Source organism: Megalobrama amblycephala, linkage group LG6 (genome assembly GCF_018812025.1).
Source record: "Megalobrama amblycephala isolate DHTTF-2021 linkage group LG6, ASM1881202v1, whole genome shotgun sequence".
NCBI lineage: Eukaryota > Metazoa > Chordata > Actinopteri > Cypriniformes > Xenocyprididae > Megalobrama > Megalobrama amblycephala.
In genome coordinates, this window is record NC_063049.1 from 43,879,229 (window position 1) to 43,894,208 (window position 14,980).

A 14,980-nucleotide genomic window follows, 5' to 3' on the forward strand; every position below is an offset into this window, starting at 1 on the left:
TTGAAAATCGAAAGAGTGGCACAACAAAACACAGTTTCGCGTTTGATATTCGTCGAATATTCTCCTGCATTGGAAAATGAATGTTTTCTGACTGTATTAGCTACAGTGGGTGCATAAAATGTAAGAATAACATAGTAATAAAAAGAGATTCCTTTCTTCGGGAATTGCCTGTTGAGTCACTAGTTTCCAAACAAACGAAACTTACGCTTCCAAGTTTCATTTTAATGCAGCAAAATGGCAGAAGAAGCTTTCCTCGATCGGGAATCTCTCAGATGCTCCATTTGTCAGGATCTCTTCAGAAATCCAGTGATTATTCCCTGCGGACACAGCTTCTGTAAGGACTGCATTACACGTCTGTGGGATCAGGGTATGAGCAGATGCCCTCAATGCAAACAGACCTTTAACAACAGACCAGACTGGCTACACGCGAAGGAACTTTCTGAGAAGCTGATGAAGATGAGAACACGGGCTGAGGAGGAAGCCGAAGATGTGAGCTGTGACTCCTGCAGCTCCACAACAACCAAAGCCATCCGATCCTGCCTCACCTGTCTCGCCTCTTACTGCAGCACTCACCTGGAGCAACACGATGAGCTTCACGCGCGGAGAAAACACCAGCTGACTGATGCCACGGATCTCCAGAATAAAATCTGCTCTCAGCACGGGAAACTTATCGATATTTTCTGCCGTACTGATCAGCAGTGTGTCTGTGTGCTGTGTGCACTATATGAACACAAGAGTCACGACACCATCTCAGCTTCTGATGAAAGAGCAGACAGACAGGTAGGTCCTGGCAGATTGATAGTGGCTTATAATATCTGTCAGTCTATGTGTCACATTAACAAAAATATGTTCTGAGGATTTCGCTAACTTTCCCATTAAGTTATGAAATGGAATGTTCTTGGAACGTCCAGGTTTTCATTGATATGTTTAAAAAAAAACGTTATTTTTACAAGATGTAATATAAGTCTCTGGTGTCTCCAGAATGTGTCTGTGAAGTTTCAGCTCAAAATCCCCCACAGATAATTTATTATAGCTTGTCAAATTTGACCCTATTTGGGCGTGAGAAAAAACACGCCGTTTTTGTGTGTGTCCCTTTAAATGCAAATGAGCTGCTGCTCCCGCCCCCTTTCCAGAAGAGGGCGGAGCTTTAACAGCTCAACAACAACAAAGCTGGAGAATCTCACGCAGCCAAAATGAGGATTGTCAGTAACGGTGTTCAGCCTTACATTGTTCAAACCGGAGTCGACACTGATGGAGAGACTCAGGAAGAAGTTACAACTTTTAGACGTTTCTGAATGGTTAGTGGATAAATTGATGTAGTTGCTGTGGAGTTGGTTCAACTCATCCACTAGCATGTGTCGTCACGTTCATCTTTTGTGTTGAATTGACCCTCGTTTGTGAAGCAGTCCGGCGTAAAATGACGGCATGTCAACAACACTCTACTACAACAACTCTTCCTCTTCTCTAAAGCAGCCCAACATGGCCCCGCCCCCTTTGTTGTGTGTTCTTGGGGCGGGGTTTATGTAAATTTTGGGGTTTGTGATGTCACTAACCCAGGAAGAAGCTCGTTGCATTCCCTAGTAGTGATTTCTGTAAAAGAAAATATCTCTCTTTGCCTTGAACTTTGAGCGTCGTAACTTTGCAGATGTTGTTTATGCTCAAACAGAAACTTTACACACTAACTAAAGTTAAAAAAGTGAAATCATAACCATAATTAACCACCCCTTTAATAATCTAAAGACCCTTTCCCCACTTTACAATAAGATGACATTTGTTAAAATGAGTTAACATGAACTAACAATGAAAAATACAGTAGGTCTAAAGTATTAATAATCTTCGACATTAACATTTTTATTAACTAACATTACAAAAGGTTAATAAATACTTTTAAAAATATATTGTTTATATTGTGTATTTGCAAGGTGTTATCAAGAGCCTTTATCGGTTAATGGATGTTAAAACTGGAACCACTGATGCAGATAAAGAACCTTTATTTTTAAGACTTTTATTTCATTAATTTTAATATCTCAATCCTGGGGTGCGTTTCCCAAAACGAACTATGGTCACATGTTCCGTCATTACCAATAGAGTTCAATGGGACTTACGACATAGTTGGCTAACCATGCTTTCGGGAAACGCACCCCAGGTCTCTAAAAGTTTTATCTGTGGTTAAAAACTAAAATATATAACTATTTTCTGTTGCTAGAGGAAGTTGATGGAAACACGAGTGAAGTTTTTGCAGAACATCCAAGACAGAGAGAAGGATTATAAAGAGCTAACGCAGACTAAGGAGTCGATCCGTGTGAGTATTGATCACAGATCTCTCATCATCTGTCTGTCATTCATCAACAATCTATAATGTTTTCATGCTAACTACTTTAGAACACTTTAAAAAGATGTTTATATGAACATTCTATTAACGCTACTGTAGCATTTGTTCATAACTTTTAGAGAACCTCGCCAGAACGTTCTTAGAACATTCCCTGTTAGTAGTCATTTTAGTCTAGGAGAAACATCTAATTTGTTAATTAAACTCTAGTTTGTTCAATTCAGTTCACATTAGGCAGAAATAACGAGCTTGTTAAAGCAATCATTACAAGTTGTGATCATAATGATTCCAGTATTTGGAAAATAAATGTACTTTGTGATTGTTCTTCCTGGACCAGCGTTCAGCACAGACAGCAGTCACAGAAAGCGAACGAATCTTCAGCGAGGTGCTGCAGTCTCTTCAGAAAACAAGCTGCCGCGTGAAAGAACTGATTGCAGATCAACAGAGAGCTGAACTCAATCATATTGAAGGAGTTCAGGAGAAAGTCCAGCAGAAGATCGCTGACATGAAGATGAAGGTGTCTGAGCTCGATCAGTTTATGACCACTGAAGATCACATTCATTTCCTGCAGGTTTGTAAAGATCCTCCGAAAACACAATCATATGCTGCTGATCAAGAGATTGACATTAATAAAACTCTAATTTCTTAAGTTGATAAAAGAACAGAACAGCATGTCCTTATTGTTTGATGAAGAAACCACTCGATTATATTTACGTTTCGATATCATAAAAATAAAAAATAGGCTATTGACAAAGTTTCTAAAGAATGTATGTAGATTTTTGTATTGAAATGTATTTTTCATTCTGCATTATTTGTTAGAATTACCCGTCTGACTGTGAAGAATCCATGTCTGAAGAATTTGAAGATCTTTCCAGCATTTCTGAACATCCAGATGCTTTTTTTCACAACGTGACGATGCTGGTTTCTAAAATGCAAGAGCGTTTGTTGGATGTCACCAAAACGACAGAGATCGAGATCAAGATCAAGTCTGTAAAAGGTTGGAAGACTTCATTATAGATTCTCCTTTTTTTTATTTGTAGCACCAAAGTATAATGCATGTTTGAGTTCTTTCCACATCTCTGTTACACTGTAAAACATGTGATCAGTCATGACAACATATGACTTTTACATTACTTTAACTCATCAAAATAAGTTAAGCAATTTTCAACAGTTTTTATAAATTCAACTAAGTTTTAAAAAGGATTAGTTCAGTTCAGAATTAAAATTTCCTGATAATTTACTCACCCTCCATGTCATCCAAGCTGTTTATGTCTTTCTTTCTTCAGTGGAAGAGAAATGAAGGTTTTTGAGGAAAACATTCCAGGATTTTTCTCCATATAGTGGACTTCACTGGGGTTCAACGGGTTGAAGGTCCAAATGTCAGTTTCAGTGCAGCTTCAAAGAGCTCTACATGATCCCAGACGAGGAATAAGAGTCTTATCTAGAGAAACCATCGCTCATTTTCTAAAAAAAAAAAAAAAAAAAATTTACTTTTTAACCACAAATGCTCGTCTTGCACTGCTCTGTGATGCGCCACGCATTACGTAATCACGTTGGAAAGGTCACGTGTGATGTAGACTTTGTAGACACTTTCTCGGTACTTCCGCCTACGTCACGCGTGACCTTTCCAACGTGATTACGTAATGAGTGGCGCATCACAGAGCAGTGCAAGATGAGAATTTGTGGTTAAAAAGCATATAATTTTAATTTTTTTTTAGAAAATGGCCGATGGTTTCTCTAGATTAGACTCTTATTCCTCGTCTGGGATCATGTAGAGCTCTTTGAAGCTGCACTGAAACTGACATTTGGACCTTCAACCCGTTGAACCCCAGTGAAGTCCACTATATGGAGAAAAATCCTGGAATGTTTTCCTCAAAAACCTTCATTTCTCTTCCACTGAAGAAAGAAAGACATAAACAGCTTGGATGACATGGAGGGTGAGTAAATTATCAGGAAATTTTAATTCTGAACTGAACTAATCCTTTATGGAAGACACTGTTAAAGTAAAGAAAGTTTTAAAAGTGAAATAGAAAAAAGGTTATAGAAGTTTAAGTTTATGCAAATGTTCAACCTTTTACAAACAATCAAAAGACGTGGAAAGCAACCACACATGTGTTATACTTTGCATGAGCCATCATAAATGGACAATCAGAATGAAGTGAGTTTTTACTTAAAACAAGAACAAATATCTGCCAATAGGTTCAGAAAAATAAACTTAATTCAAACGGAAAACAGATTTTTTTTGAGCCCACTGCCAGATATATGTTCATAAATTCACTTAATTTTGAGATATTTTTCTGAAAACAACATGTCATTTTGCTTTTCCAGTAAATATATCTTAATTTAAGAATGTTTAGATATTTGTACTGGAAAACAAGACAAAAATACTAAGTAAGAAAATCATTGAGCAGGTCTGAATGCGCCTTATGCATCTAGTTTTTATGCATCTAGTCTAGTAGTTTGGGTGTGACAGTGACAGTTAACAGATTTAAGTGCACTAAATGAGAAATCCTACATTTCATGTACTAAAAATGATTATGTGTAGGAAGTAAACATGTCATTTGCTTTTCTCCTCAGTTTTGCCTCCTGTTGGTGGAATTGTGAAACTGTCTGAAACTCCAGCGTTTGGTAAAAAAGATGAGCGGTGGAATTGTGACATCTGCCTGGTGACAAATGAAGGCACAACTAGCCATTGTGTTGCATGCCATGAGCCAAAGCCAAATATGAAAAGCAAGTTTTGTTTTGGTAGTTTTGCCAACCAACGTGCTGCAACACTATTTAAAGACTCGGGTCTTCGTTTTCAGAAAGATCAGAGTAAAGGTGATCAGAGTAAAGGTAATGCATCGACAGCGATTGAGTCCTGTACCATCCAAACCGATTTAACATGTTCAATGTCTTCTCTAGCATCTACTTGTGGATTTGATTTTGGCAACGCGTCTTCATCTGTTTTCAAATTTGATGTTGAACAGTACAAGAAGAAAGAAAACGAGGCTTTTACAGCTGCAGACAAGACTAGTCATGATGGTAATCCCCTTTCAACTAGCAGCGACTTGTGTGGTTCTGTTCAGCTTGACCAGAAGAATGTTTTCCGTTTTGGGGAATTAGTTAAAGGATTTAACTTCAGTTTTCAGTATGTTCCCTCTAAATCCACATCTGTGCTAAATCAAAGTGAAGCTTCTTGCCCAGATGATGAAGAAGAAACATACGAGCCAGCTGTACCATTACCAGATGTTATTGAGATCTCAACTGGAGAGGAAAATGAACAAGTAGTTTTTAGTCACAAAGCCAAACTATACCGCTTTGACAAAGAATTACTCCAGTGGAAGGAAAGAGGCGTAGGTGAACTCAAAATACTTGAAAATGATAAACCCAGACGGGCAAGACTCGTGATGAGGAGAGAGCAGGTTTTGAAATTATGTGCAAACCACTGGATTACTCCAAATATGAAGCTCGAGCCAATGAAAGCGTCCGAGAATGCGTGGACGTGGAACGCCTTTGATTTTGCTGATGGAGAAGGCAGGGATCAGACGTTAGCGGTGCGGTTTAAACTGCAGGAGTCTGCGGATGCTTTCAGGAAAATCTTTGAAGAAGCAGTGGCCACTGCCTCTAGTTTACCAGAGAGAGGTGAGCGTCTGTAATCCATCATATTTGCTAAATAAAGCAGGCTACTTGTTTCTTAATCATTTCTGATTCCAAAAATAGTGCCTGTTTTGTTCTAGCACATCACTTTCTCAAAAAATACACTAAGGCCCTTTAAGGTTCTATATAGAATCTTAAAGGGCGCCTCATCATCATGGGATCATTTTATGGATTTAGTTTTAATATTTTTTTTATTTTGATTATAATTACCATACTTTATCATTAGAGAAAAAAATTAAATAACCCGAAAATATTATCAAAGTCTTCATATATACAAAGATGATGTGCTATAAATGGGAGATAGTATATTGCGGAATAAGTCCGGCCTTCTAAATAAAAGAACCAATCGCCATTTGATAAAGTCATTGTGTCATTGCAGCTGCTGTTAGAATCTCAGTTTAATCGTGAGCTTGATGAACAGCTTTGGAGAATTTGATGTTTCCCCATTCAGAGAGATAGAAGCTTACATGATTGAAATAGCTGCCCAAGAGGCGTCAAGTCAAATGACTTGCCTTAAAGGAACTTGTTACGTCCCTTGTTACGGTGTTACGGCAATCATTTAAGACACTTCTCCTTTTTGACATAAAGGGTTCTTTAACATTGTGTCAAGAATCCTAGAGTTCTATATAGAACCCCATTGAACCTTATTTTTCTAGCAGTGCATGATGTGCATTACCTAGCATTTTTGTTTTCGACAACCATTTGTAAGGTGAAGAAGTCTTGCATGATCCCTGAATCACCAGACAAACTGGTGATTCCTGTCTTACTCTGAGCCAGGTTACAACTATTCATTCAGCTCTCAGACTCTCAATATTTTTCCACTATAAAGAACCTTTAGTGCAATGGAAAGATTGATGGATATTAAAGGATCTTCATTTAACCATTGATGCTGATAAAGAACTTTATGGACAGGTTTATTGATATTTTTGAACTCAGTATCATCAGATTAGGTAATATTATGACTTTTTTGCAAATCAACAGAATTTTTTTCTCAACATGCTGTGTTATGAATTATTTTCAAAGTTCTATCAAACTCTAGATGGCACAGGCTGACAGGTCCTTAACAGCAGCAACAGCAATAACAGTAGCAGCAATAACAGCAACAGTGGCAGCAATAACAGCAGCAGCAGCAGCAGCAATATCAGAAGCAGCAATAACGGCAGCAGCAATAACAGCAGCAGCAGCAAAAACAGCAGCAGCAATAATAACGGCAACAGCAATAACAGTAGCAGCATTAACAGCAGCAGCAATAACAGCAGCAGCAATAACGGTAGCAGCAATAACAGTAGCAACAATAACAGCAGCAGCAATAACAGCAGCAGCAGCAAAACAGTAGCAGTGGCAACAAACATTAACAGCAGCAGCAATAACCGTAGCAGCAATAACAGCAGCAGCTATAACAGCAATAATAGCAGCAGCAGCAAAACAGTAGCAGTGGCAACAAACATTAACAGCAGCAGCAATAACCGTAGCAGCAATAACAGCAGCAGCAGCAATAATAGTAGGAGCAGCAAAAACAGTAGCAGCAGCAGCAACAATAACAGCAGCAGCAATAACGGCAGCAGCCATAACAGTAGCATCAATAGCGGCTGCAGCAATAACAGTAGCAGCAATAACAGCAGCAGCAAAAACAGCAGCAGCAATATCAGTAACAACAATAACAGCAGCAGCAATAACGGCAGCAGCAGCAAAATCTGTAGCAGCGCAACAAACATTAACAGCAGCAATAACAGCAGCAGCAATAGCAGCAGCAGCATTAACGGCAACAGTAATAACAGTAGCAGCAATAACAGCAGCGGCAACAAGCATTAACAGAAGCAACAATAACTGCAGCAGCAATAGCAGCAGCAGCAATAACTGCAGCAGCAATAAGAGTATCAGCAATATCAGTATCAGCAATAACAGTAGCAGCAATAACAGCAGCAGCAAAAACAGCAGCAGCAATAACATTAGCAGCAATAACGGCAGCAGCAGTAACAGTAGCAGCAATAACAGTAGCAGCAAAAACAGTAGCAGCAATAACAGTAGCAACAATAAGAGCAGCAGCAATAACTGCAGCAGCAATAACAGCAGCAGCAATAACAGCAGCAGCAAAAACAGTAGCAGCAAAAACAGTAGCAGCGGCAACAAACATTAACAGCAGCAGCAATAACAGCAACAGCAATAACAGTAGCAGTGGCAACGAACATTAACAGCAGCAGGAATAACCGTAGCAGCAATAACTGCAGCAGCAATAACAGTAGCAGCAATAGCAGCAGCAGCCAAAACATTAGCAGCGGCAACAAACATTAACAGCAGCAGCAAAAACGGCAGCAGCAATAACAGTAGCAGCAATAACAGTAGCAGCAATAACGTTAGCAGCAATAACGGTAGCAACAATAACAGCAGCAGCAATAACAGCAGCAGCAGCAAAAACAGTAGCAGTGGGAACAAACATTAACTGCAGCAGCAATAACCGTAGCAGCAATAACAGCAGCAGCAATATCAGCAGCAGCAATAATAGTAGGAGCAGCAAAAACAGTAGCAGCAGCAGCAATAACGGCAGCAGCAGCAATAATGGCAGCAGCCATAACAGTAGCATCAATAGCGGCAGCAGCAATAACAGTAGCAGTAATAACAGCAGCAGCAAAAACAGCAGCAGCAATATCAGTAACAACAATAACAGCAGCAGCAATAACGGCAGCAGCAGCAGCAAAAACTGTAGCAGCGCAACAAACATTAAGAGCAGCAATAACAGCAGCAGCAATAGCAGCAGCAACATTAACGGCAACAGTAATAACAGTAGCAGCAATAACAGCAGCGGCAACAAGCATTAACAGAAGCAACAATAACTGCAGCAGCAATAACAGCAGCAGCAATAGCAGCAGCAGCAATAACTGCAGCAGCAATAAGAGTATCAGCAATAAGAGTATCAGCAATAAGAGTATCAGCAATAACAGTAGCAGCAATAACAGCAGCAGCAAAAGCAGCAGCAGCAATAACATTAGCAGCAATAACGGCAGCAGCAATAACAGTAGCAGCAAAAACAGTAGCAACAATAAGAGCAGCAGCAATAAGAGTATCAGCTATAACAGCAGCAGTGATAACAGCATTATAACAACAAACAATAACAGCAGCAGCAATAACAGTAGCAACAATAACAGCAGCAGCAGCAAAAACAGTAGCAGTGGCAACAAACATTAACAGCAGCAGCAATAACCGTAGCAGCAATAACAGTAGCAGCAATAGCAACAGCAGCAGCAAAAACAGCAGCAGCAATAACAGTAGCAACAATAACAGCAGAAGCAGCAATAACGGCAGTAGCAATAACAGTAGCAGCTATAACAGCAGCAGCAATAGCAGCAGCAGCAAAAACAGTAGCAGTAGGCAACACACATTAACAGCAGCAGCAATAACAACAGCAGCAGCAATAACAGTAGCAGCAATAACAGCAGCAGCAGCAAAAACAGTAGCAGCGGCAACAAACATTAACAGCAGCAGCAATAACAGCAGCAGCAAAAACTGCAGCAGCAATAACAGCAGCAGCAATAGCAGCAGCAGCATTAATGGCAACAGCAATAGCAGCAGCAATAACAGCAGCGGCAACAAACAGTAGCAGCAGCAGCAATAACGGCAGCAGCAATAACAGTAGCATCAATAGCGGCAGCAGCAATAACAGTAACAGCAATAACAGCAGCAGCAAAAACAGCAGCAGCAATATCAGTAACAACATTAACAGCAGCAGCAATAACAACAGCAGCAGCAGCAATAACAGTAGCAGCAATAACAGCAGCAGCAGCAAAAACAGTAGCAGCGGCAACAAACATTAACAGCAGCATCAATAACAGCAGCAGCAAAAACTGCAGCAGCAATAACAGCAGCAGCAATAGCAGCAGCAGCATTAATGGCAACAGCAATAGCAGCAGCAATAACAGCAGCGGCAACAAACAGTAGCAGCAGCAGCAATAACGGCAGCAGCAATAACAGTAGCATCAATAGCGGCAGCAGCAATAACAGTAACAGCAATAACAGCAGCAGCAAAAACAGCAGCAGCTATATCAGTAACAACAATAACAGCAGCAGCAATAACAGCAGCAGCGATAGCAGCAGCAGCAATAACTGCAGCAGCAATAAGAGTATCAGCAATAACAGTATCAGCAATAACAGTATCAGCAATAACAGTAGCAGCAATAACAGCAGCAGCAAAAACAGCAGCAGCAATAACAGTAGCAACAATAAGAGCATCAGCAATAACGGCAGCAGCAATAACAGTAGCAGCAAAAACAGTAGCAGCAATAACAGTAGCAACAATAAGAGCAGCAGCAATAACTGCAGCAGCAATAAGAGTATCAGCTATAACAGCAGCAGCAATAACAGCAGCAGCAAAAACAGTAGCAGCAAAAACAGTAGCAGCGACAACAAACATTAACAGCAGCAGCAATAACTGCAGCAGCAATAGCAGCAGCAGCAATAACGGTAGCAGCAATAACAGCAGCAAAAACAGTAGCAGCGGCAACAAACATTACCAGCAGCACTAATAACCATAGCAGCAATAACTGCAGCAGCAATAACAGTACCAGCAATAAAATCAGCAGCAGCGTAGCAGATGTATTCCACCAAGACCAAACATATTAACATTGTCATACTCATTACCATGCCAAACAGAAATGCTTTAATTTCTAAATGTATAGATCGACTGTTCTGTTAAAGTCTGGTTCAGTAAGCAGCACATTGACCTATTGTTGTTTATGGTTATTTAAATCATTATATTGATAAAACATAGTATCATTACTCTCATTTAAATGTGTCATTTGTTTTCTCAATGAGAAGGAAAGAGCACCCAGGACCAGTGTGACGCTGATGTTGAGATCGTGTTTGAGCGTAAGCCGACAGCAGAACAAGCTGAACTGGCGACCAGACTGATGCTTCCTCACACGTTCTTCTGTTACAGAAACCAGCTGGGATACGTAAGCGATGAGGATGACGGTAAGAAATATAAACTGCTGGAACCATTTTTAGATACTTAGTTGCATTGCTAAGGCAAGCATCACTACACTGTGTGCAGAATTATTAGGCAAGTTGATTTTCTGATCATATTTTTTTTTTCCAAGCACATTTTACCAATTCCAATCCACATCAATCTTAATAACTACTATTAATATTGTTTTTAATCATTTATAAGTGATATATAATTGTTCATGAAGGATGGAAATGAAAAATGCCTTATATTCAGGTGTGCAGAATTATTAGGCAGGTTTTCTTTTACAGACAAAATGAGCCAAAAATAAAGATTTAACTCAAGACTGAAAAGTCAAAAATTATTAAATGCTTATGAGAAGGACGCAATACTAATGCAATACTAGAAATTGCAAAGTTAAAGCATGACCAAGGGACAGCAAAATGCTCATTGGGTCAGCGGGGTCATACAAAAACAAGTGGAAAAGAAAAGACACATGTTAACTGCAAAATAATTAAGAATTAAGGTGAAGAATTAAGTGTGAAACCATCAGGAACCCTTTAGTCTCCAGAGCCACCACTTTCCAGAACTGCAACCTACCTGGAGTCTCCAGAAGTGCAAGGTGTTAGGATCTCAGAGACTTGGGTTAGCTAAAGAAACCTAAAAAATGACCCGCTCTTAATAAGAATCACAAGCTGAAGTGTTATAAAATACATGAAGACTGGGTTTTTATAGGCCTTATAGACAGACAGCTTGAGAATGACTCCTGAAGGACCAGCACCACATCCTCTTGTACCACTGTTTGAAGAATTTATCTTCCAAAATCTGGCAGTAAGGTGTGGGAGTTCACTTTTAGTCTATCTATTATCCTGAAATGTCTGTCTTGCAGAGATGGACTAAAAATGATCTTCCAAAACTTACTGCCAGATTTTGGAAGATAAATTCTTCAAACAGTGGTACAAGAGGATGTGGTGCTGGTCCTTCAGGAGTCATTCTCAAGCCGTCTGTCTATAAGGTCTATAAAAACCCAGTCTTCATGTATTTTATAACACTTCAGCTTGTGATTCTTATTAAGAGCGGGTCATTTTTTAGGTTTCTTTAGCTAACCCAAGTCTCTGAGATCCTGACACCTTGCACTTCTGGAGACTCCAGGTAGGTTGCAGTTCTGGAAAATGGTGGCGCTGGAGACTAAAGGGTTCCTGATGGTTTCACACTTAATTCCTCACCTTAATTCTTAATTATTTTGCAGTTAACATGTGTCTTTTCTTCTCCACTTGTTTTTGTATGACCCTGCTGACTCAATGAGCATTTTGCTGTCCCTTGGTCATGCTTTAACTTTGCAATTTCTAGTATTGCATTAGTATTGCGTCCTTCTCATGAATATTTAATAATTTTTGACTTTTCAGTCAGAGTTAAATATCTTTTTTGGCTCATTTTGCCTGTAAAAGAAAACCTGCCTGATAATTCTGCACACCTGAATATAAGGCATTTTTCATTTCCAGCCTTCATGAACAATTATATATCACTTATAAATGATTAAAAACAATATTAATAGTAGTTATTAAGATTGATGTGGATTGGAATTGGTAAAATGTGCTTGGAAAAAAAATATGATCAGAAAATCAACTTGCCTAATAATTCTGCACACAGTGTATTGTTATTGCTCTTACATTTAACTCCCTCAACCGGCAACTGTTACTTCAATGACATATTTACTTGATTGAAATACTTTTTCTTATTCAGATGAAGATTTTGAGGAGGCAGTCAAATCTTTGAAGGGAAAGTTGTATCCTGGTCTGTCCATCCAAGGAAGATGCATCCTGCTGGTCATGGTAGGTTGTTCTAGTTGCAGTTTACTTAAATACTGCCAAAAATGCACATCTCTATGTCACACAACAGATATAAATCTGACAAGAGTGTGCACTGAAAACAAGACCATCAATCATCATTAAGGCTCTGTCATCGGCTGCTTCCAGTCTTGTCTTTCTGTGTTAATAATAAAGTCTTGTTTATTTCTATAGATGCAAATCATCCTCGAGAAAATGCTGGAGCCGCAACAGAGACGCAAAGTGACAGAGAGGAAGAGGATGATGATGATGATGATGAAGCACCTGTACATGTAGATATCACTTCCCTTTTAGTTTTGCCTGTGTAAAGGTGTATTGAAGTAATATTGAAGTGTACTGAATTTTTTTTTCATTTAACAAAAATGTTTTGATAGTTTTAAATTTTAGTTTAACAATAATAACCCTGCTTGAACCTCTGTCAAGCCAGCGTATAGTTTTTCTTAACACACATTTGTATTTTCATTATAAAACGGATAGTTCCTGTTCATTGATACTGATTGGTTGACTCCGCCTCTTAGCTGTTCTAAATTCGCTGTAAACCACAGCTTCTTGGGGTTTATTGGTTTATTATGTCATTGCTTCTTTCAAGGTGGAACTACCATCGGTTGAGGAGAATGAAGAGGAGATGTTGTTCAAGGAGTGGACCAAACTTTACCGCTGGGACTGTGATATTAAGAAGTGGAAAGCCCGCAGTGAAGGAGACATTAAGATCCTTTTCCATCCCTCGAGGAAGCTCTACCGTGTGTTTATGTGGCAAGAAGGGGATAAAAAGGTGTGTGTAAACCACTGTATCACCAGAGCCATTCATCTGAAACGGCTGAACACCTCCACAAGCGCAGTGACGTGGACAGCTGCTGACTCCTCAGGTATACAAACTACTAAATATTTACAATAACATATTTAAAGAAAAGTTGTTGATCTTTTTTGTTAGTTCTTTAAAAGTTTAAAGACACTTAATATTCAGTATATTATTGATTTGACTGCACTGACACATGTGTTTGTATTTCCCACAGAGGGAGATGCTGTGTTACGGCAGTTTGCTGTCAAGTTTAAGACTCCAGAACTGGCTGTTTCCTTCACAAAAACCTTTACAGACTGTCAAAGTCGCATGTCAGAGTTCATGCAACCAGTTGAAAAAGTAAAGCTGGTTAATGACCTGTGTCAGAGGTCACGCTTGAAAGAATATTAATGTTAGAACAATGATATATAAATGTTTGAAGATGACAGCTAAAGCCATTATTTTTCTATGTATTTTTCTCGGTTTGAATGTAAACAACACTACTATTTGTTGAACACTAGTAAACTTGTTGAAATCATTTGCACAATGGCAAATTTATTTTTGTTACATATATGTAAAGGTCTTGGGTTATTTCAGAATATGCTTCTGGAGAAACGAGATGATGTAATCTTTGAATAAATAAGATTATAAACACATTTACTGTTTCTTTTTTTGTGTACCAAGGTTGTTATTCAGTATACATACATACATATATATATATATATATATATAGATAGATAGATAGATAGATATAGATAGATAGATATAGATATATACACTACAGTCCAAAAGTTTGGAACCACTAAGATTTTTAATGTTTTTAAAAGAAGTTTCGTCTGCTATTTAAATATATTTGACAAAGTAATTTATTCCTGTGATGCAAAGCTGAATTTTCAGCATCGTTACTCCAGTCTTCAGTGTCACATGATCCTTCAGAAATCATTCTAATATGCTGATTTGCTGCTCAATAAACATTTATGATTATTTTCAATGTTGAAAACAGTTGTGTACTTTTTTTTTCAGGATTCCTTGATGAATAGAAAGTTCAAAAGAACAGCATTTATCTGAAATACAAAGCTTCTGTAGCATTATACACTACCGTTCAAAAGTTTGGGGTCAGTAAGAATTTTTATTTTTATTTTTTTGAAAAGAAATGAAAGAAATGAATACTTTTATTCAGCAAGGATGCATTAAATCAATCAAAAGTGGCAGTAAAGACATTTATAATGTTACAAAAGATTAGATTTCAGATAAACACTGTTCTTTTGAACTTTCTATTCATCAAATAATCCTGAAAAAAATATTGTACACAAATATTTTGTACAATTGTACACATTAAATGTTTCTTGAGCAGCAGATCAGCATATTAGAATGATTTCTGAAGGATCATGTGACACTGAAGACTGGAGTAATGATGCTGAAAATTCAGCTTTGATCACAGGAATAAATTA

General features: G+C 38.5%; 1 protein-coding gene across 1 annotated transcript; it reads left to right on the plus strand.

The window, feature by feature from the left end:
- Nucleotides 1-234: 234 nt before the first annotated feature.
- LOC125270817 lies at nt 235-14,179 on the plus strand. The gene is made up of 11 exons (XM_048194799.1): nt 235-780; nt 2,207-2,302; nt 2,667-2,900; nt 3,149-3,326; nt 4,907-5,149; nt 5,234-5,953; nt 10,778-10,933; nt 12,648-12,736; nt 12,926-13,023; nt 13,341-13,617; nt 13,765-14,179. The coding sequence occupies exons 1-10, from the start codon at nt 235-237 to the stop codon at nt 13,531-13,533; spliced, it is 2,553 nt and encodes an 850-aa protein (XP_048050756.1). The 3' UTR covers nt 13,534-13,617; nt 13,765-14,179.
- The last annotated feature ends 801 nt before the right edge of the window (nt 14,180-14,980 follow it).